Source organism: Vulpes vulpes, chromosome 4, assembly GCF_048418805.1.
Source record: "Vulpes vulpes isolate BD-2025 chromosome 4, VulVul3, whole genome shotgun sequence".
In the NCBI taxonomy this organism is placed as follows: domain Eukaryota; kingdom Metazoa; phylum Chordata; class Mammalia; order Carnivora; family Canidae; genus Vulpes; species Vulpes vulpes.
The window spans coordinates 49,417,898-49,441,915 of record NC_132783.1 but is presented as its reverse complement, the minus strand read 5'-3'; the positions used below and the strand labels follow the sequence as shown (position 1 = coordinate 49,441,915).

At 37.8% G+C, this 24,018-nt stretch overlaps 1 protein-coding gene and 1 pseudogene across 3 annotated transcripts in view; both read left to right on the top strand.

Moving 5' to 3' along the window:
• GRID2 (glutamate ionotropic receptor delta type subunit 2) overlaps window positions 1–24,018 on the top strand; it is a 1,472,825-nt gene that overhangs the window by 908,117 nt on the left and 540,690 nt on the right. For all 3 annotated transcript variants that reach the window (XM_026015616.2, XM_072755651.1, XM_026015615.2), the window contains exons 6-7: window positions 117–290; window positions 7,738–7,899. In XM_026015616.2, the coding sequence (XP_025871401.1) occupies window positions 117–290; window positions 7,738–7,899 (336 nt within the window). The remainder of the gene's footprint in view (window positions 1–116; window positions 291–7,737; window positions 7,900–24,018) is intronic.
• On the top strand, window positions 10,188–20,788 carry LOC112932674 (DNA replication licensing factor MCM4 pseudogene; annotated as a pseudogene).

Here is a 24,018-nt window from a genome sequence, read left to right as displayed (position 1 = left end):
GCAAATGCATTACAGTAATGAATACCTTAGCACTTACAGATAACAGCTCATTAATAGTTTTGTGTTTCTGTTACTGTATTAAAGCACTTCTAATTCTTTCATTTCTTATCTTCTAGGAAATAAATGATGTGGATGTTCAGGAACTTGTACGAAGGTCAATTGGAAGGTTAACAATCATCCGGCAGACATTTCCAGTCCCTCAGAATATAAGTCAGCGATGTTTCCGTGGCAACCATCGAATATCTTCAACATTGTGTGATCCAAAGGATCCATTTGCTCAGAATATGGAGGTATAGTCTAAGTGCTACAGTATTTCTTTCAAGGTGCTTCATTGGCCAATTATAGAGAGAGCTCTTAACAGTTGTATTAAATTCAGAATGATACATATTTGCATTTTCTGAACTATTCTCTTCCCCTAGAAATTTAGTAAGTCTGATGCAGGAGTGCTAAGATTTTGTCTTTGATCTTTTTGATCTCATTATAGCAAAATATATACTCTTTTAATAAAAATGTAATAGGTAAATGTTATTTCCTTCTCAGCAAGTAGATCCGTAGCCTTTACCATGGTAGAATTTGCGATTGCTATTCCTTTTTTTTTTTTTTTTTTGTAAGATTTTATTCATGTATCCATAAGAGACACACACAGAGAGAAAGAGAGAGAGAGAGGCACAGAGACACTGGCAGAGGAAGAAGCAGGCTCCATTCAGGGAGCCCAATGTGGGACTCGATCCTGGGTCTCCAGAATCAGGCCCTGGGCTGAAGGCAGCACTAAACTATTAAGCCACCCAGGCTGCCCAAAGATGGATATTCCTTACTGCCAAATTCCAAATTACTAAATTTACTTGACTTTCCTGGCATAACAAGTACATAGACATTTATTCTTTTTTTTAATCAGTCTACAGTTTGAAGACATTCATCAAAAATTACTTAGAAATGCAAAAGATACTGTAGTGCTACATAGTCCTATCCAAATCAGGTGGAATATAATGGGATATAACTGAAACCTTTACTATTCAGAATGCAGCAATGAATTTCAAAGTATATAAATAAAATCTCTGAGCAGCAAAATAGAGAACATCAAGTCCCTGCTTATAAGGAGGTTCTTTAAATATTCACCTGGAACCTATGATATCTTTTTTCTTAAGGGAAATCAATCAGATTTTGTTTTATTTAGTTTTATTTCCCTTGCACTAGAAATCTCAATACATCAGTTTGAATGGGGTTTTACAAAGGCAGGCACATTGGCAACAGTTGGAAGCCATAAGGAGCACTTTCTGAGCAAGACAAGGACAGGAAAAAAATACATTAATCAGATATACTAATTCAAATATCCCATCAATGTGGGACTTTTCCTATAAAAACAACTCTGTGTCATAAAATAGTTCCTAAGGGTATAATTGTAGTATGCTGCTAGCATTATTAGTTAGTATTTAAACAATAACTCTGAGGTAGCAACAAAGATTAAAGTAATGGTCAATTTCAGAAATCAGAAAAATATATATATTTTAGGAAGCCATTCCTTCAAAATGTTTTGTATCAAAAATATTTTAGTGCTTAGATATGCTCAGTTTGAACGGTTTAGAAATATAACCCAAAGAGAAGTAGTCCATCCCCAATAATACTAGATAAATAAGGTCATTTTTAAAAATGACTTCTTTTGAAAGACTTCTGCACATTTTTCCTATCTTTGATCAGCTTTGGATTTTTTTTAGATGAATTACAATTTACCTAAACGCTTCTTTGTACTTATTACCATTGTAAGGAGCAGCATATCTTTTTTAAAAAAAATATTTTATTTATTTATTTGAGAGAGAGAGAGAGCACCAGCAGGGGAGCAGTAGGCAGAGGGAGAAGGAGAAGCAGGCTCCCTGCTGAGCAGGGAACCTGATGTGGGGCTCAATCCCAAGACCCCAGGATCATGACTCAAGCTGAAGGCAGATGCTTAACCGACTGAGCAAACCTGGTGCCCCAAGAGCAGCGTATCTTTACCAGGTAGCTAGCTCCAGAACCATTGCCCACAGAACTTTGTGCTCCCAACTAGGCTGTAGGCTCTTTTAGACTAGGTCTCCTTCAGGACCTGGTATCATAAAGTCCATAAAGTACACGTCTCTCTCTATTTACTACATCACACCTACCATACTGTTTTGCAATTTCATGAATATTTGTTGTTTTGAATGTAGTTAAGGAGAAAGCAATGGTTACTTTGAAACCTAGACAAGGCATGTTTAAATTCTAATGCCAGTCTTTCAGATATGCTTATTATGACCCATCTTTTCATATTAATTGGTCATGAGCATGCTTGATATGAAAAATGGAGAATCCTAAGTGGAGAAAAACATGGAAGAATTTTGATTAAGAAAATTTTGAAATATTAAGGGCTATCCCTGTAAAAGGAAGTTGTGGGAAATGTACAAATTGGGAAAGCAGAAAGTAACTACACGGTATTTTTTTTTTAAGATTTTATTTATTTATTCGTGAGAGACACAGAAAGAGACACAGAGACACAGGCAGAGGGAGAAGCAGGCTCCATGCAGGAAGACTCCAGGATTGCACCCTGGGCCAAAGGCAGATATTCAACCTGCTGAGTCACCCATGTGTCCCAACTACATGGTATTTTAAAGCACATCCACCGAAAAGCCTAATCCCTCTGATTCAGTTAATGAGTTTCTTTAAATCAGGGAATAAGTATTTTATTTATTTATCTTCATATCCCCAGGCCTATATGATGAATTAAGGATATACAGGAACCACCACTCCTCTTATCCCACACCTTCATCTTACTCCCATCAAACCCACAGATGGAAGAAAATAAGAAAATTTACTTTTTCTTTGAGGATTTGTTGTATAATAACTTCTATCGTCTACATGATAGATTTTGACAAAATATTCGATATTAAAAAAAACTGACAGAAACTTTTATATGTGGAGATTTATATAACTAAAAATAGAAATGCAGGGCTGTTGAATTCAAGATGTTCCACTAAACGCAGAGCATTTGATATAGAGCCTTATCTTACTGAAAATTTTATCTCATGGAAGTTAGAGGAAGCAACAAGAATAATAAGAATAATATGCATTAAAAATGTGGGAGTAGAGGATTCCTTCAGAGAAATAATCTTCTTAACTTGGATCCCATAAAAAAAAAAACTGCAAGTAAATATGACCACAGACAGACTTTTATCAGCAGGGTACTATTAAAAATAACTCAGAAAAGTAAAAGTATGAAAATATGACTCAAGTGAGCTCTAAAAATAGAGACCCAACTATTAAATAGAAACCCAAACTACAAAATCACAATACTCAGTACTACAAAGAGGGTATAGTAAGCCTACATAGAGGTCTCTGGGCTGTTATTTAATTTAATGTACATAGAAAGAGAAGATTTAGAAAGAACAAAAGCAAATTTTCCAAATCTTTAGATTGGTGTCAGAAAAACGAAAATCAGGGGTGAGTTGAAGTTGCAAAATAAATGTTGAAGACAACTTTTAGCTCTAGAAACAATGTTTTTACAATATATGAAGCAAAGAAGAGGAGCCATTCACTGCTTGGTGAAACTAATGTTGGCTTGGCTGCTAGTGAGAAAACAGAAAGGTTTAAATTTTTTTTTTTTTCGCTTCTGTTGTCTTCATCTAAGAACACTTGTTTTCAAATTGGTAAAGCTGGAGTAAAAGTTATTTTTAAAATAATAAACCACTGGTTTATAAAGAGCAAGTGTTTGGAGATAGTAAAAGCATGCCTTACTGCTTTAAAAATGAGGCCTAAATAATAGTTAGAATAGTGAATGAAGCAATAGATCTGATCATGATTTAGGAATACTAGAGAAATACTTGAGAAGACTAAAGACATGACATTGATATTGTTCCGAGTTTTAAAGGGAAGGAAAAATATTTTGATAGACTTTTATTCTCTAAATGTTGATAGTTGGATAAACTGTAGAGTATGTTATTAAATATATGGTTTGGGATATCTTGCATACTGATTTTTATGTAGTATTTGACAAATTTTCTTATGGGATCCTTATAGGAAGGCATTAAAAAAATCGAGATAGATTGATGTCACACAAATATTTTCAATAAAGGATCCCTAAGAATAGAAGATATTCTATTAGAAATAAACACTCTATTTTCAGATTAAAAAAAAAAGAAAAAGAAGAAAAGCTCAAAATAGATGAAAGTCTCATTATCCTAAAGTTATAACTTATGAGTTTCTTTAAAATTAAAAGTAATATTTCAAATAATTTACCACTTTATTTTCCAAATCTTTTTGCAAACTTGATATGCCTAGAACATAGCACAGATATATTTTTTAGCTTTAAGTACTTCTAATATCCATAACGTCTTTTACCTTCAATTTTGGAAATAATGGAACTAAAAGAATGTTCAACCATATTGATAAATATTCTATTCTTGAAGCGCAAGGAACTCTCTATGATGGCATCCCAAAATACTATTCTTGGATGTTACATTTTCAAATGTTTTCCATTATATAAATAAAAGTGAATAAACTATGCCTATCATATTTGTAAATGAAATAAAGCTAGGAGAGAAAGCTTATGCTGTGTTATATAATCAGGATCCAAATTATTAATATTCACTAACTAATAAATCTAAAAGTTGAAATTTCAAAGAGATAAAGTAGAAGTTCAAAACCATTACTGGAAGTCTGGGTGTATAAGACCTCGTTTGACAGCTGTTTAAGGTTATTAAGATGAAGGCAAATTTTGTTTGAACATAGCACAAGTCCTATTTGTTCTAAACCATTTTAATGTAATCTTGGTCTCCGTATCAGAGCATTTTGCAGAGATTAAGAGAGATAACCCCTTATACTACTCTGTCCTAGTCAGATCACATCTGCAATAATGTGTTTGTTTTGAGTTCTAAACTCTAAACAGAAACATCAAAAAACAAGAGAAAGAAGAAATACATGCTGAGATGATGAGCAGTGTAGAAATTACACCAAATGATGAACAATTGAAGGAAAGAGGACATTTCAGGGTGATGGGTGCTGTGAAATATTAAAAGGCTGTCATATAAAAGAGATGGGTGCTGGTGGCTCAGTTAAGTCAGAAAACAAACATAGTCACAGTAAGATAGAGAGAAAGATTGGTCAGATGGTGGGAAAATGGAGTTTAAGATGTTAGAGGAGGTGTGTGTTTGTTTCCAGTAAATAGTCATCTGTGTTGGTTGTAGCTAGAATAGAAGTTAAAATTATCTCTGTAGAAATTGCAGTGACTTTTTTTTTTAATCCTGTGAGATAGTTTAGAAGCACTGCGAGAGAGGAGTCAAAGACTTCATGAATACAGAGTGACCAAGAAAACAGTAGGTGATGGCAGGTCAGTACTATAGCATAGGAAAGAGCACAAACCTCAGAACTGAATAGGCACTTCCCTGAGAAAGAAGTAATAGGAGGGGTAACAGAAGTCTCAGAGAATGTGATCACCCCCTTTTGAATCCATAGTTTGGAATGTAGGCAAATGAAGAGAGGCAGTCCTTTGTCGAAAACACTGATCACATATCAAGTACAAGACACGTTTAGAAGCCCCATGGGTGCTCAAGATAGATACTTCAAAGTTTGCAAAAGACACTGAGCCGTGGCAGTGTTAAGACTTGGATGGAACTCAAGTTGCCAGGTTTCTCATATCTTGACTCCTGTCAAACATAACCTGATGTCAAACCTGACTTTCTTGTCTTTGTCTTCTTTTATTTGACAACTATTTATCAAAAACTAAATGTGTACTAGGCTCTAGGCTAAGCCAGGAGGAAATAAACAAGGGAAACAAAAGTACAAAGGGAAACATTGGGACACTGTGAGCCCCTATCCAGAAGGAACTCCTATTTATATTCCAGATATAAAAAAAAAAAAAAAAACAAATCTTAGCATTATGATACGTTGTAATTGAGGCTTGTAACATGAACCTTAGGAGAGATAAAGAAGACTGCCAGATTAGCCTGGAAACAAGTAGAGTCCTGAGAAGTTGTTCAGTGTAGGATTCACCTAACTTGTGACCTGTGAATTAAATATTAGAAGTTAGCTAGTCAGAAAAAGGTAAAGAGACATCAAAGAGTGCTACCCCAACCATTTCATATACACACTTAAAGCAATCAGTCTCAGAGGAAGAAGCCAAAGAGAGCTAGAGAGATAAGAACAAGAAAGTTTGAGGCAGTGAAGCAAGCATAGGTTGAAAGAGGCCAGATTATTGCAGATTATTCAGAAAATGTCCAAATGTTTTCCTTTTGGCTCTTCACAGTCTAATTCAAACTGAATTTTGATTCCTCAACTACTTTTATCTTCAAGTCTTCTTTCATTGCAGATTTAGCCATGCCCCCTAGTCTCTCTGACAGGGGCGGTACAGGGAGGTGCAGGGAGGTGAAGGTGAGAATAGCCTGCCTTAATATTTCCTTATAAAGAACAAACTGGTATTTCACATAGTGCACGAGAGTAAGCAATGGCTCGCTAAAGAAAGGCCTGCCTTCCCTAAGTACTATGCATATATAATGATGCTTAACAAACACAAATGATTAAGATTCACTTAACAATGAAAGAAAACTCACAAGGCACTGTTAGGAAGTGCTTACTTACAGTTTTTCATAACATTAAACTGTCATCCCAGTAGTTGAAATTTAGTGGCATTCTGTGATGTGGGCAGACAATTTCGTAAGATTCCTTGGTAATTAATTATAAGCAAATGGCAATCAACATATTATTCCCTTTGTTTTCAAGAAAAAAACTATGCTAATAAGATACTTTTCAAAATCTGAAAACATTTAAATACTTTAAGATGGATTTAACTTTCATAGTTACATTGACTTCTCTTTCTTTTTTTTTTTTACTTTGTGTTTTATTTTTCCTTCAGAGAAGTAAAAATACAACATTTAAAATCTTATTGACTTTGGACATCTCTTAGTGTTTATATTTTCTAAATAATTTCTAATTTCTTTGAAAAATAAACACCTTCTACAATTGACAATATGGGTAGAACTTCTGGCAGGAGTTAAGTGTAAGAGTGCAATAGAGCATAGCTGAAATTTTCATGATTCATTTTTTCGATTTATATATAATGACATGATTACTTTGGAAGAAGAAAGCATTAATATAACATATATTCACAAACAGTTAGTAGTTTGTAGTCTTCGTCATGTTAATGAATTGCGATGCCTGTGTATTCTTAGATAATTTTGTATAGATCCTTGATATTTGTAACGTTTATGAATGGTGCTGTGTTCTCTCATTTTTTCACCACAAATCCCTATAGACATGCATATAGACACAGCTGGCCGCTTCCTTTTTCTTGTACCTATGACACTGATTTTATGTAAGATCGGGTTGATATTTCTCCATCTGAATAATCAGAATGCAAAAACTTGACATCTTCAGAAAATGTATTATTCAGTTGGCCCTTCCAATCTGAAGCCCTTAGATCCTTACCTCTTCAGAGAGAAGGGCCAGTGATTTTCTAAGGTCTGACACTAACAGCCTCCCCTCCATCGAAACTTTTCTTTTTCATCTCCTCTTTCACACCTAAATAAGCTGCAAAAGCAATTGAGGCATACAATCAGACAAGACTTCATTGTCAATGGCAAAATTGCTCAGGAAAAGAAAAAAAGAAACTTTTTGCTTAATAAATAAGCCAGCAAACCAGCCATCTCTGATATGAATGGCAGCCGAGCTGATGATTTTCTCCTATTCTCAATGGTTGGCATCCATGATTCTAATGATCACCATCTAATGTCGTTTCAGATTTCAAACCTTTACATATATGACACGGTGCTTTTGCTTGCTAATGCTTTTCATAAGAAACTGGAGGACCGAAAATGGCACAGCATGGCAAGTCTATCGTGTATCAGAAAGAACTCCAAGCCCTGGCAGGGAGGGCGCTCCATGCTAGAGACCATCAAGAAGGTAACTTATGACTAACGTATCACTCTCCTGAATTTTCACATAAAGGGGATACAATAAGTCTTTTTTTTTTTTTTTTTTTACAATTTTTACTTCTTTATTCATGAGAGACACACACAGAGAGAGAGAGGCAGAGACACAGTCAGAGAGCAAAGCAGGCTCCCTGTGGGGGAGCCCGATGGGGGACTCAATCCCAGGACCTTGGGATCATGCCCTGAGCCTAAGGCAGACGCTCAACTACTGAGCCACCCAGATATCCCAATCAGTCATGTTTTGATGAGCTATTTTTTAAAAGGATGTTTTTCATCACCAGTGTTATCAGTTCAAAGTACAGAAATGAAATATTAACAGAAACAAGGTCAGAAAGCCCTTACTTACTTGCTGGGAAATTGTATGCAAGTATGAAGTTAGTGGTTGAAATATATTAAATTGCCTTGGTTATACCATTAGGATTAGAGATACTCAAATTATTTTGGTACCAGTCACAAAGTACAAATAGTTGTGGTTTTCTTTTTCTTTAATATCCACCATTAACTGAAAAAAATAAATTCAAGTCTTCACTGTGTTTTGATTACATGATACATGGTAAGATATTAGAGGAGATGATCTTTAATTTATCCTATAATAAAGATATAATTCATAAACAGTTAATATTTGGCAGCATTCGTGAACTATTTGAGATATTTGGTGCATTCTTCTTCTTCACTGTCAGTGTGGTGTTTAGCCTGGCTGTGACCCGCTTTGGCTGAGCTACATGTTCCGTTCCCGGGAGGCACTTTATGCTGTTTAGCTCCTCTCAACGGTATAAACATTCTGCAGTTTATTAGCCGCTTTGTCATGTCATCCTTGCTGGCATTTTCCGTTTGTCTCACACAGCTTCTTGGATTTAAAATGAAATGATTAATAAAACAAACAAATTTCTCCTGTACCCTTTACACAAAGAAGACAGACATTTGGAAGTTTATGCTCCTTATTTTACCCATCCTTTTTCTCTCTGATGTGTTCACCTTTCTCTCCTGAAACAAAAAGAGAAACAGGCAAATGAAATATGAATGTATTTAGAAAAGCAAGAGAAAAATTTAAAAATTTATCCTTAGAAGTGAACTAGATGTACAAAAAGACTAGAAGTGGAAGAAAGAAATGTTGCAAATGGAGAATAGCCTGGATCTTTCTCTTGGTATGTTTCCTATTTTTAAAAGAATCACTTTAATGAGAATTTAGGCTCTTATCAACAGAAGTGCTTGAGAATTAAATGCATTGAATATATTGGCAAAGTAAGATATTCCAGCTAACAAATGAATAAGTCAAATCTAAACTCAAAGTGTTGCCAAGATCTCCCTATCTGCCTATGTAGAGATTTGGCAGGTTTGAATCCAAGGGAAGTTGTTGAACATGATTCTGAGCCTGCCAATTTATTAATTTGTGGTTTGGCTAAGATGCTGGAACCTGAATATATTCATTCTTCTGAAGGTTTCTCACAAAGACAGGATAATAGTTTGGGAGGTTGTTTAGGAGATACTTATTTAGTGAAAGTATTAGTGGGAGGGAAAGAGAGATACTATAATATGTAGGTGGTTCTCATGGACCAATTCAATATACAAAATGATAAAAAGTTGCAGTTGGAAAATGTATAATCAAAACAATAACTTAATATAATAATTGTGACATTTACTTGGGGGCAAATATTTATATATTTGTCCAAGTAAGCTTTCAGGCCAGTAACACTTTTTAAAGGAATATATCCATTCTATATATTTAGAGACTAAGTTTGAATGATGTATATCATCGCATATATTCAGTTTCCTAATTTTTAAAGTAAACTCTGGGCCCAATGTGGGGCTTGAACTCATAATCCCAAGACCAAGAATCACATGCTCAATTTCATTATTTTTTGTCTCACATTTCAAATTTACTTTTTAAAAAATGGAGTTATTTTTTGCCCAACTGTATCATATGAATACATATAATACATATGCCTCATATAAATGTCTCAAATGCCTCATATGAATGTTTTGGTCATCCCATTCAGATATCAAGGTTGATAATACTATATACACACCAAGAAAGTTTGAAAGAAAGATTACTACTCATATAGGATCTGTCAGGAGGGTAGAGTGGGCTCAGGGATGTCCAGGCTGGCCTTGGCCAAGCAGTGAGAGTGGGCCAGGTCTTCCTAGTGGCTAGGAGGTAGGACTGGAAAACATTATGTTTACTTGGGCTAGAGATTTTCAAGGCTTATATTTCCTACTGCTGTCAGGGAAGGGGGTATAAGATGAAATTTTTTTAACAACATGCCCAGATGGGGGGCTAATGAGGAAAAGGAAGCCCAAGGTATAGAAAGAAATCAACAGCTATATTTCTTACTGGTATCAGAGAAGGAGGTGCAGGATGAGCTTTCTTGATCAACATGTCCAGATGTGGTATCAAAGGGTCAAGGGAGACCAAGCTTAGAAACAAAGCAGCAACCAAACATCACAAATGAGGTCAGGCTCTTTATTACAATGGGAACATTCTAGTGATAAAAATTTTAATTACATTCAAGTAACCAGTGCATGTCTATATTAAGGGCATGCTATATATACTTTGCAAAGCTTATGGGTTCCTGCAAGGAGACAAGTGAAAGAATGAGGGTCTGTCCTTTAATTAATTTATAGACTTTTTAAGAGGGTGAGACAAAAAAGTTAAGCAATGCAGTTAACATAAGTACTGCAAAAGTCTGGTACATTTATATGGGGGAAGGTGGTGGTTTCCAGGACACTGTTGTATTGAAGCTCTACTATGTATTTTATGAAGTGGTAAAGTAGGTACTTCCACATTTCTTTTAAAGAAAAAGCAGTCAATTCTCAAATGTTTATTTCTCCCAGGTATTATCATAACCCCCAAGCCATTGCTCTTTATATGAATTTTATAGATTATATTTGAGAGAATTATAATTTTTAAAATATTAAATCTTCTTATCCATGGATAAGAAGTATCTATCCATATACTCATATTTTTATTGCCCTCAGTAAAGACTGGTGTCCTTAATACATATTGTCATTGTATTTATTCCTAAAATTTTATGGAGTTTTAATTATGCATGTCTGGGTTTGTGCATGTATGTACCCACTGTCATTAATAGAGTTTATTTCCCTTCTGCTTTCAAACTAGATATTGTAAGGCAGTTGATGCTTGATATATTTTGTGATTGACTTGATCAAGTCTTGAAGCTTGACTACTGATTCTCACTTCTTTCTTTTTTTTTTTTTTTTTTGTATATTTTTTTGGACTTTGATTTGCCAACATATAGTATAACACCCAGTGCTCATCCTGTCAACTCCCCCCTCATGCCCGTCACCCAGTCACCCCATCCCCCTGCCCATCTCCCCTTCTACCACCTTTGTTTGTTTCCCAGAGTTAGGAGTCTCTCATGCTCTGTCACCCTCTCTGACATTTCCCACTCATTTTCCCTTTCTCCTTTAATCCCTTTCACTATTTTTATATTCTCCAAATGAGTGAAACCATATATGTTTGTCCTTCTCTGATTGACTTACTTCACTCAGCATGATACCCTTCAGTTCTATCCACATTGAAGCAAAAGGTGGGTATTTTTTGTTTATGATGGCTGAGTAATATTCCATTGCATAAATAGACCACATCTTCTTTATCTATTCATCTTTCAATGGACACTGAGGCTCCTTCCACAGTTTGGCTATTGTGGACATTGCTGCTGAGGTGCAGGTGTTCCGGCGCTTCAATGCATCTGTCTCTTTGGGGCAAATCCCCATAGTGCAATTGCTGGGTCATAGGGTAGCTCTATTTTTAACTCTTTGAGGAACCTCCACACAGTTTTCCAGAGTGGCCGCACCAGTTCACATTCCCAACAGTGCAAGAGGGTTCCCTTCTCTCCACATCCTCTCCAACATTTGTTGTTTCCTGCCTTGTTAATTTTCACCATTCTCACTGGTGTGAGGTGGTATCTCATTGTGGTTTTGATTTGTATTCCTCTGATAGCAAGGGATGCGGAGTATTTTCTCATGTGCTTGTTGGCCATGTGTGTCTTCTTTGGTGAAATTTCTGTTCATGTCTTTTGCCCATTTCATGTTTGGATTGTTTGTTTCTTTGCTGTAGAGTTTAATAAGTTCTTTATAGATCTTGGATACTAGCCCATTATCTGATAGGTCATTTGCAAATGTCTTCTCCCATTTTATAGGTTGTCTTTGAGTTTTGTTGACTGTTTCTCTTGCTGTGCAGAAGCTTTTTATCGTGATTAAGTCCCAATAGTTCATTTTTGCTTTTGTTTCCCTTGCCTTCATAGATGTATCTTGAGGGAAGTTGCTGTGGCCAAGCTCAAAAAGGGTGTTGCCTGTGTTCTCCTCTAGAATTTTGATGGATTCTAGTCTCACATTTAGATCTTTCATCCATTTTGAGTTTATCTTTGTGTATGGTGCATGAGAGTGGTCTAGGTTCATTCTTCTGCACGTGGATGTCCAATTTTTCCAGCACCATTTATTGAAGAAACTATCCTTTTTCCAGTGGATAGTCTTTCCTGCTTTTTCAAATATTAGTTGACCATGGAGTTGAGGGCCCATTTCTGGCTTCTCTATTCTGTTCCATTGATCTATGTGTCTGTTTTTGTGCCAGTACCACACTGTCTTGAAGATAACAGTTTTGTAGCACAGCTTGAAATCTGGCATTGTGATGCCCCTGGCTCTGGTTTTCTTATTCAATATTCCCCTGGCTATTCAGGGTCTTTTCTGATTCCACACAAATCTTAAGATTATTTGTTCCAACTCTCTGAAGAAAGTCTATGGTATTTTGATAGGGATTGCACTGAATGTGTAAATTGCCCTGAGTAGCATTGACATTTTCACAATATTAATTCCTCCAATCCATAAGCATGGAATATTTTCCCATCTCTTTGTGTCTTCCTCAATTTCTTTCAGAAGTGTTCTGTAGTTTTTAGGGTATAGATCTTTTACTTCTTTGTTTAAGTTTCTTCCTAAGTATCTTATGTTTTGGGGTGCAATTGTGGGTGGGATTGATTCCTTAATTTCTCTTTCTTCAGTCTTATTGTTAGTGTATAGAAGTGCCACTAATTCCTGGGCATTGATTTTGTATCCTGCCACACTGCCAAATTGCTGTATGAGTTCTAGCAATCTTAGGGTGGAGTATTTTGGGTTTTCTATGCACAGTATCATGTCATCGGCGAAGAGGGAGGGTTTGAATACTTCTTTGCCAATTTGAATGCCTTTTATTTCTTTTTGTTGCCTGATTGCTGTGGCTAGGACTTCTAGTTCTATGTTGAATAGCACTGGTGAGAGTGGACATCACTGTCATTTTCCTGATCTTAGGGGAAAGGCTCCCAGTGTTTCCCTATTGAGAATGATATTTGCTGTGGGCTTTTCATAGATGGCTTTTAAGATGCTGAGAAATGTTCCCTCTATCCCTACACTCTAAAGAGTTTTGATCAGGAATGGATGCTGTATTTTGTCAAATGCTTTCTCTGCATCAATTGAGAGGATCATATAGTTCTTGTTTTTTCTCCTGTTGATATGATCTTTCCCATTGATTGTTTTACAAATGTTGAACCAGCCTTGCATCCCAAGGATAAATCTCACATGGTCATGGTGAATAATCTTCTTAATGTACTATTGGATCTTGTTGGCTAGTATCTTGTTGAGAATTTTTGCATCTGTGTTCATTAGGGAGATTGGTCTATAATTCTCCTTTTTGGTGGGTGGTCTTTGTCTGGTTTTGGAATTAAGGTGATGCTGGCCTCATAAAACTAGTTTGGAAGTACTCCATCCCTTTCTATCTTTCTGAACAGCTTTAGTAAAATGGTTGTATCTTCATTTTCATTAGTTTTCATGAATCTTTTTATTTTTATTTTTATTTTTATTTATTTATTTTTTTTAAAGACTAACAGCCACTCTTTATTGTGTGCTATGTGGAAGGTGCTTCATGTACACTTCCTTCCTTGATTCTTTTTTTTTTTTTTTAAGATTTTATTTATTTATTTATGAGAAGACACACATACACACACAGAGAGGCAGAGACACAGGCAGGGGGAGAAGTGGGATCGAGTGGGACTCGATCCAGAGTCTCCAGGATCACGCCCTGGGGTGGAGGCGGCATTAAACTGCTGAGCCACCCAGGGTGCCCTCATGAATTTTTTAAATTCTTCTCTGATTTCCTTGTTAACCCATTCATATTTTATCAGGATGCTCTTTAACCTCTGCCTGTTTGAGTTTCTTCCAAATTTCTTCTTGTGATTGAGTTCTAGTTTCAAAGTATTATGGTCTGAAAATATGCAGGGGACAATCCCAATCTTTTGGTGTTGGTTGAGACCTGATTTGTGACCCATTATGTGGTCTATTCTGGAGAAAGTTCCATGTGCACTTGAAAAGAATGTGTATTCAGTTGCATTTGGATGGAAAGTTCTGTATATATTTGTAAAATCCACCTGGTCCAGTGTATCGTTTAAAGCTCTTATTTCTTTGGAGATCTTGTGCTTAGAACATCTGTCACTTGCAGAAAGTGCCATGTTGAAGTCTCCTACTATTAGTGTATTATTATCTAAGTCTCTCTTTACTTTGTTTATTAATTGATATACTTGGCAGTTCCCACATTAGGAGCATAAATATTCATGATTGTTAGGTCCTCTTGTTGGATAGACCCTTTTTAAGTATGATACAGTGGCCCTCTTCATCTCTTACTACAGTCTTTGGGATAAACTTTAATTTATCTGATATGAGGATTGTTACCCCAGCTTTCTTTTGAGGACCATTTGAATGGTAAATGGTTCTCCACCCTTTCATTTTCAAGCAGTAGGTGTCCTTAGGTCTAAAATGAGTCTCTTGTGGACAGCGAATAGATGGGTCTTGCTTTTATATCCAGGCTGAAACCCTGCATCTTTTGATGACATTTTTTAGCCCATTCACATTCAGAGTTACTATTGAAAGATATGAATTTAGTGTCATCCTAATACCTATTCAGTCCCTGTCTTTGTGGATTATTTCTTTGGGCTTCCTCTTTCTTTTACAGAGCCCCTCTTAATATTTCTTGCAGAGCTGGTTTGGTGGTCATGTATTCTTTCAGTTTCTGCCTATCTTGGAAGCTCTTTATGTCTCCTTCTAATCTGAATGACAGCCTTAGTGGATAAAGTATTCTTGGCTGCATGTTCTTCTCATTTAGGACCCTGAATATATCCTGCCAGCCCTTTCTGGCCTGCCACATCTCTGTGGAGAGGTCTGCTGTGAATCTAATATTTCTTCCCATATAAGTTAGGGATCTCTTGTCTCTTGCTGCTTTAAGGATTTTCTGCTTATCTTTGGAATTTGCAAATTCCACTATTAAATTTTGAAGTGTTAGTTTTTATTGTTTTTTAGGGGGGGGGACCTCTCTATCTCCTGGATCTGAATGCCTGTTTCCCTCCCCAAATTAGGGAAATTCTCAGCTATGATTTGTTCAAATATGCTTTCTGGCCCTCTCTCCCTCTCTGGAACTCCAATTATACATAGATTTTTCCTTCTGAGGTTATCATGTATTTCCCTTAGCCTTTCCTCGTGGTCTTTTAATTGTTTTTCTCTTTTTTCCTCAGCTTCCTTCCTTGCCATAAACTTGTCTTCTTTGTCACTCACTCTTTCTTCTACCTCATTAACCCTTGTCGTTATGACCTCCAGTTTGGATTGCATCTCCTTTAATTGATTTTTAATTTTGGCCTGATTAGATCTAAATTCTGCATTCATGAAGTCTCTTGATTCCTTTTTCCTTCTTTTCCAGAGCCACGAGTAGCTTTATAATTGTGCTTCTGAATTGGCTTTCTGACATCGAATTGTAATCCAAATTCTGTAACTCTGTGACAGAGAGTACTGTTTCTGATTCTTTCTTTTGTGTTGAGTTCTTCTTTCTAGTCATTTTGCTTAGTGCAGAGTGGCTGTATGAGTGGGCTTAGTCAAGAATATCAACCACGAGCTAAGTAAATTTCACCCTAGATGATTCTGCCAAGGTCAGAGACCAGAAATTGAAAACAAAGATCAGAACGATATAAAACAGAAGGACCACTAAAGTGAAAAACAGATTTTAAAACAAAGTAGTAAAAAATAAAAAGCCAAGAATTCCAGTGAAGAAGAGGGGGAGAAAAAGGAGAAAAAAAACAAAGGGGGAGTCTACAGGGAGATGATGGACATGACGAAGTTGTAGTGGAGGGAGAATATAGTCTCCCTGAGGAGTTCTAGAGGGTGATCCTCTTGTTTCTGTGTGTATTACGTTCTGTATGTTAGAAGATGCTCAGTCCAAAATTTATATAAACTAGAAATACTTGTAGAAGTCCCCAACATTGACCACCAAAACATAAATGAGATAAAAGAGGGGGGCAGAATGGGAATGAAGAGAGTATAATCTCACAGAATGAACCAGCATGGTAATCCACTTGGTTCTGGGTGCATGTTGGTCATGTTTTAGAAGGTATTAACTTCTGCCATTGTAGAACAGAATGAGGCGGAGAAAACAAAACAAAACAAAAAAACACAAAACAAAACAAAAAAAACATATCTTTTATATCTCCCAAAATTAAGTTGAGTATGTTGAAGGAAATCTAGAAGTGGAAAATATATCTAGGACCTGTAATTGTAGAAATATTAAAGTCAAAAAGGAAGAATCTTAAAAATGAAGAGGTGGTAAAAAATTGTAGTTAAGGCGGGAAAAGAGAAAAAAAAGGAAATTTACAGTCTGATATAAAAACGAGTTGTACTAGAAAAAGGAAGAAAAAAAAATAGGAGGGGTACCCTCTGGTTCTATATACTGTAAATCCTCTACTTCCCCTGGAGCTTTCCAGAGCTGCTTGGTCAAGAACTTGCTCTTCCCTGTCCTTCCAGCTGGTCTTCTGGGGGAGGGACCTGCTGTGCTGACTCTCAGGTGTGTGCACCTGGGGAGATACCCCATACCCTCCCACCCACCCCCACACACACACAGCGGGTGCTGGGCTCAGTGGGAGTTGTTTACCCCGTGAGGCCTCTGTTTCCTGGCAGCCCTGCTCAGTCCCAGGCAGAGGGTGACACTTGGAGGAGGAACAACCCCATTAGTGGCGGCCAGGATTCCAGCCCTGGAGTCAGCTCCCGCAGTAACCACCCGCAGTCTCCAAGTCCGCACTGACATAAGTGCTCCTGGGGCAGGGGGCGCTGACCTGCACAGCTTGGGGGAGCCCAGCGGCAGGAGGGTCCTCGCTGTCCTGTACCCTCCCTGCCTCCACCTGTCCCGGGGGAGCTCAGGATCCCGGCTGTGTCCCAGGCGCCCTGGGGTCCGGGGCCTGCACTCCTGGAATTGTGCTCCTGGCCCGGGGCTCCCGAAGGCAGCAGGGAGCAACCCCCTCTACCCGGAGCCCCCGCCTGACCCCCGGCTTCTCCCCGAGGCCCCGCCTGGCGCTCCAGGCCTTTACTGAGATCGGCCGCAGGGTGTGGGGCGCTCTCCCCCCGGGCGCACCTCCTCTGTTAGTGACCCCGGGAGACCGGAGGCCCCACCGCCCTCCTGCGATCCTGCCCGAGGTCCCCACTCAGCGCCTTTGGGTCGGGGAAGAATCTGGTGCAGATTTTTCTTTAATTTTTTTTAAAATTTATTTATGATAGTCACAGAGAGAGGGAGAGAGAGAGAGGCAGAGACACAGGCAGAGGGAGAAGCAAGCTCCATGCACCGGGAGCCCGAAGTGGGACTCGATCCGGGGTCTCCAGGATCGCGCCCTGGGCCAAAGGCAGGCGCTAAACCGCTGCGCCACACAGGGATCCCCCGGTGCAGATTTTTAAAGCTCCCGCTTCTCCGGGGCTGGGCTCTCCTGTCCAGAGGCTCTCCCTCCCCGGCCTTAGCCCAGCTCCTCGCGGGGCCCCTCCCCCCTTGATTCTTTTTTATTTTATTTTTTTCCGCCTTCCTATAAAGGCGGAAAAACAAAAACCCTTCTCTCTGTAGTGTTCCAGCTCTTCTCTCTCTCTCTCTCTCTCTTTTTTTTTTTATGATAGTCACAGAGAGAGAGAGAGAGAGGCAGAGACATAGGCAGAGGGAGAAGCAGGCTCCATGCACCGGGAGCCCGATGTGGGATTCGATCCCGGGTCTCCAGGATCGCGCCCTGGGCCAAAGGCAGGCGCCAAACCTCTGCACCACCCAGGGATCCCCCAGCTCTTCTCTCTTTAAATCTCAGGTTGAATTCGTAGGTTTTCAGGATGGTTTGAAAGTTATCCAGGTAAGTTGGTGGGGACAGGTAAGGTGAGGACCCCTACTCTACTCCTCCACCTGTTCCCCCTATTCTCACTTCTTTCTTCATAGTTTATTCTCTTGTCTTTATCAAGTGGGCATTGATATTATCCTCAAGCAAAATTAACATTACCATCTAACTATAATACTTTATATATTTTTAAAACGTTAGAAACTTCAAAATAAACTTTTTTAGGGGCTGTGTGGGAACATGACTGGTCAGGTACACCCGGGAACCCTGTGTACCTCAGAAGTGGCCATCTTTCCCTGTTCCAGATGAGGTTTCCAAGCCATCTCCATCCCAGAGATGTAGCGGTAAGGCTTCCATCTCTACAGAAGAGCTGTAGTAGATGCCAACCTGGCCTAGAGCTGACTTGCAGGACTCATGCCATGTGGGAACATTATTTTCCAGCTCTCCCCTGATGCATTCTTCAACTATTCATCTCGATTTAATGTTGATTCACCACTGACATATGGTACTTACATACGGCTCTTGGTAAAGGGAACCTGAAGCTATGATGTTAGTGGCACACCCGTGAGCCAGAGGCCATGGGGTCTGCATGGAAGGGTCTGTAGGTGAATTTGCAGGATGGGCCAGCAACAGATGATACAGTGCCCAGTGAGCAGTCCCTAGGCCAAAATCTTGTGATTTGAGCAACATATATAAATATGGCAATGTCCAAAGAAAATTTGGGAGGTTTTCTTAAATGTTTTATTGACCCTCTGGTTAAAGAAGACAATATTGCCATACATATTGCTGGACATTTGTATATGTAGTGATGGGTGATTAATAGTATTGGGGAGCCATTTTAAAGTGTAAACTGTGAATAAAATCATTTGACAAAAATCTGTATAGACAGCTCATCTACCACCCACAAGTAGTTATCTCAACTTTTAACATGGCTGTCAATGAGCTTTGCTTTGACCGTTTACTGGACTCAATCATAGAACATCAGATTTAAGTAGGACTGTTCAGGGTATTGAAAACTAATTACTGGAGAAACCTGAATTTGTAAGACACTGACCAGTCTATCACCATCAGTGGTATGTTGTTTAGGATGTCCCAGCTGCTTCCTTCCAGAGAAGCAGAAGTCCTTCTTGCAATGCCAGGTGTGCACTCACACTGCCTTAATGGAAATGGACCATGGCTAAATCCCTGAGCCCTGTGTGACCAACAACTACTCAGTGTTCTCAGACATGATCAAACTTCAAGAGTCTTCTGAAAATATGCCTTCAAGGCAGATGTTCACACTGTCATCCTTTACTCACAATGTTCTTGTTGACAAGGTTCAACCTGGGGACAGAGTAAACATTACAGACATCTATTGAGCTGTTCTTACTGAGTCAATTCAAGAGTGAGTAATGTGAAGTCTGTCTACAAAACCCACATTGATGGCATTTATTATCAGAAAATGGATGCAGAACATTTGTATAAAGAAACAGATGAAGATATAGAATGAAAACTTTTTCAGAGAAGCATGTGGTATTGCTTAAGGAGCTTTACAGAAAACGGTATTTATGAGAGGATTGCTTCAGCCTCAGCATCAAGCATGTTAAGAACATGAAGATTTAAAAAAAGAGAATCTTGCTTCAGCTCTTGCTTGGGAAGAGGAAAGATTTTAGTCATATGGGAAGGGACAGATTTTGTGCTGAGAACAGCATCCTGATATGTGGTGACCCTAGGATCAGTAAGTCCCAGTTTCTGCAGTGTATCTACAACTCGGTCTCCTGGGACTGGCTTATTAGTATATGTAGCAAAAGACCCTGTGATGAGGCAGATGGTCATGAAAGCCAGTGCCTTTGTCCTAAGTGACAATAGCATGTGCTGTATTGATAAGTTTGAGAAGATGAATGAAAATATAAGGTCAGCATTGCACAAAGTCATGGTACAGCTAACTCTATCCAAAGGCTGGGATTATTTGTCATCTCCGTGCATGCACCTGTATCCTGGCAGCAGCAAATTCTATTGAGTCTCAATGGAATCCTAAAAGAGCAACCATTGGTAATATTCAGCTACTTCACAAGTTATTATCAAAGTTTAATTTGATTTTCCTCATGCTGGACTCTCGGGATGAAGCTAACGCAGGCATCTGGTTCATCACCTCATGGCTCTGTACTACCAGAGCAATGAGCAAGTAAAGAAGTGGTTCAAACATGGCAGTACTGAAGAACCACATTGCTTATGCTTATGCTTATTTATGCTTATGCTTATTGCTGTGCTCACAGCACAGTCATGTCTTGGCTGAGCCAGGAAGCCAGCCAGGCTCTCATCCAGGCTTATGCAGAGTTAAGGAAGATCAGAAGATCAGTAGTAGCTGAGGTTTCTACATACTCCTTCCTGACAGCTGAAATTGTTAATTTGCCTTGCAGAACCCCTGAATGGATGCTATATATAAATATAAATATAAAAAATATAAATATAAATATAAATATATTTACTACAGGAATGAGTACCATCTCTCCAAAATGGAGATAAGAGTTAGCAGAAGCACTGAAAGAACTTATTTTATGTAAGGGCAAAACACCGGCTCTAAAACACTTACAACTTTTTGAAGATATTCAGGGCAAATCTGACATAGCTATTACCAAAGATATATTTGAAGAACCACTGAGTGCTTTGGCTGATGATGACATCTTGACAGTGACTGGAAAAACTGCTTGCTTTCTCTGAACCTTTTGTGAGTGGTGCTGTGTGTTCTGCTTGTCTGCATTTGGGCATTGCACTTGCTTCCATATGTGTTTGGCATATAGGCCAATCAGCTGCTGCTGCTGCCATCAGCAGAAATAGATTCTTAAAATCATTATCTGGTTCCATAAATTTTTTTTTAACTTGGGTTCAATTTTCTTAGGAAAGTGTATGTTTTTGTAAAGTGTTTATTTTCATCCCCCTACATTTTAAGTAAAAATATGGTACCAATTGACATTGTATAATTGTATATGGTAGAAATTATTTGCTTGCAATGCCTTTTATTTTTTAGCACCAAGGCTTTTAATCTGTACATATATACAGATAGCAAGATGCCAGTATGCCAGTGTTTTTTGAAGATGGCAGTCTGGGTCACTTTTTTTTTTCCTATAAAACTTTCTAATAGCAAGCATCCACATCCTTGGAGTTTTTATGAAATAAGACTTAACCAGAGCCTTTCTCCCTGTTATAGCACTGAAACATTAATTCCTTCTAGAGGTTGGTTCTCATGGCTACTCTAAGTTCAGAAATTAATGGTTGGAAATTATTGGGTTCTAGGTTAATGTCTGCCATTTTGTCCTACTACACAAAACTTTTTTTTTTCCTAAATAAATGATAGAAAGAATTTAAAAAAATAATGAAATAAAAACTTTTCTTGGCTAACTGCTTTAGCTTCCACTTCTAAACTTGTATAATTTTGATGATAAATAGCATCTTTAATAAATATGCTGCAAGTGTTTTTGCTATTAAGTATTGTGAAGGTATTATTTGAAAAGAGATGTTTTAATTAGGTAAAGAATACACCTTTCTATTTTTGTTTTACTATTTTTGTACTTCTAAAAAATTATTAGTAACCCATATTGTTTTAGAATAGCCGAGTAAAATAAAGTTAGTCCTTCCCCACTTTTAGGGTGGAGAAAACTGAGCCTCAGAAAAGTTAAATGACTTATTAAGGGTTAATTACAAAGCAAATTAGTTTTAATACCAAGTTGTTTGGCTTCCAACACTATGTTCTGTTTATCATACTATTTACTTTTTTCCTTGTTCATAGTAACATAGTTTTGTTAACTACTGTCAAAATCATTTGGCTAAAGAAAAACACACACCAAGAAATCAAAGGTATAAGTGCCATGTGTAAATATTATATAAACAATGTCTTAGTTTCAATGTGGCTTTTTCAAATGCCTTGAATTTGGAGCATGCTTTGATGAGACTGCAAGATGGCTATTCTAAAGGCATAGACTGTAGTTTTAAAAGCGCCTGTGGCAAAAAAGTTTATTGACACACATATGCATTCTTTAGTGTATTAGGAAAACCTATATTTAATTGTAGTATATATTTTGGTAAGAAGTTTTCATGTTGTATAATTTACATTTGTTGATGTTACATGCCCTAGAGAAGGATTGCAAGCCTTTTAAACTAAATAATAAGTAAAACAAAAAGCTGAGCTGCTCTGGAAAAGAGTGGGAGAGGATCTCCATAGACGAACTCCTACTACAATTACTTCTTAAAACCACAGTTTGAAAACCACTTTCCTGGGACATTTAGAAATCAGTTTAATCGATACAGATCTACTGTCTTTCTTAGATCGTGGAATAATATTACACCCAGGCAATGTGGGCAGAGTATTTTTATTTGCAGACTTGTTCTAAAATTAAATGGCAATCATTTTCTTTTTTTTTTTCTTATTGTTAATTTTGAAACAGCTTCCAAGAGTACGCTCTGTTCATTCATGTATTTATCACACTTTTAACAGGTATTTATCACGTGCCTCCAGTGTGGAATGTATTACTCAAACTCTTTTTTTTTTTTTTTTTTTTAAAGATTTTTTTTTTTAATTTATTTATGATAGTCACACACAGAGAGAGAGAGGCAGAGAGGCAGAGACACAGGCAGAGGGAGAAGCAGGCTCCATGCACCGGGAGCCCGATGTGGGATTCGATCCCGGGTCTCCAGGATCGCGCCCTGGGCCAAAGACAGGCGCTAAACCACTGCGCCACCCAGGGATCCCTACTCAAACTCTTTTATGTGACTACCCAAAAACAAATTTAGAGCCTTGTAGTCAATATTGGCATTATTATACAAAAAGCTATACTCTAAGGTGAGATACAAAAAAAAGTCCCCAAGTGTAGTAAAAACAGAAACTGTGGAATATTAGAAAGAGTGTACTGTGTGGTGGTCCATACTCAGATCCCCATTTCTCAGCCGAAGTGCTCTTTCCCGGGAAGGTATACATAGCTAAGCCTCTGTCCAGGAACTGCCCTGCACAGCAGAGAGCTGCTCTACCTTCTTCCTGAAATGGCATGCACCCAGTAACTGGTCATTGCAAAGTGGTCTGAGTCCCTTGCCTCCAATTGCGATAACTCCAGATGGCATAAGCTGAGCCATTGCTATATTTCCATCCCTGTTTCACCTCTCCCTTTGCAGCCCCTCTTCTCACACTCTCTTGCAAGTGCTTTTCTTAGGAGCACTTCATCCAGCACACAAACAAATCCCCGTTTCAGAGCTATTTCCTTGGGAACCTGACCCAAAACAGAGAAAACACATTGAAAAAAATTGTATGAAATTGATAGCATAATAATGGGAACTTGAAAATTATATGGTTTAAGACATGTAAAGCTAGGGAGAAGAGGACATTTCAGGTGGTGGGAGACTCTAGATGCCACATCGATTGGAATAAATCATGTGGGCAATGACATTAATTTATCAGACTGCAGGAAACACATGGAGAGAAGAGTCTAGACTGGAAAGAGATTGAGGAACTTACTTTGTAGGTAAATAAAAGACCCTAAAGAATTTTTGAGCATGGACATGACAAAATGAGAACTGAGTTTTAGGGGCAAAAATATGCTTGTATCTTTTAGTTTAATTTGAAAAAAAAAATAATAAAAATACTACACTCAAAATATGTGATTGCATATAAACGCACTGACACTTTCTATGTATTCTATATGAGTAAGCCAATCAAGATTTGATAGATCCTTAAATCAAATACTTCAGCATTGGCTTAATTGATCAATTTCTGCTAAATCATTTTTGGTGATTATTTTCAACACTAAATGTAAGAAAATAGAATATATCAACATTTATGTTAGTATCTCAAACCATTTAGTACCAATACTTTGTATTTATACCTGTCCTATCTAAAAGAGATTTTGATGCATGTTAATATCTAAAGAAATATGCTTTGAAATGGCAAAAATATTGAGATTACT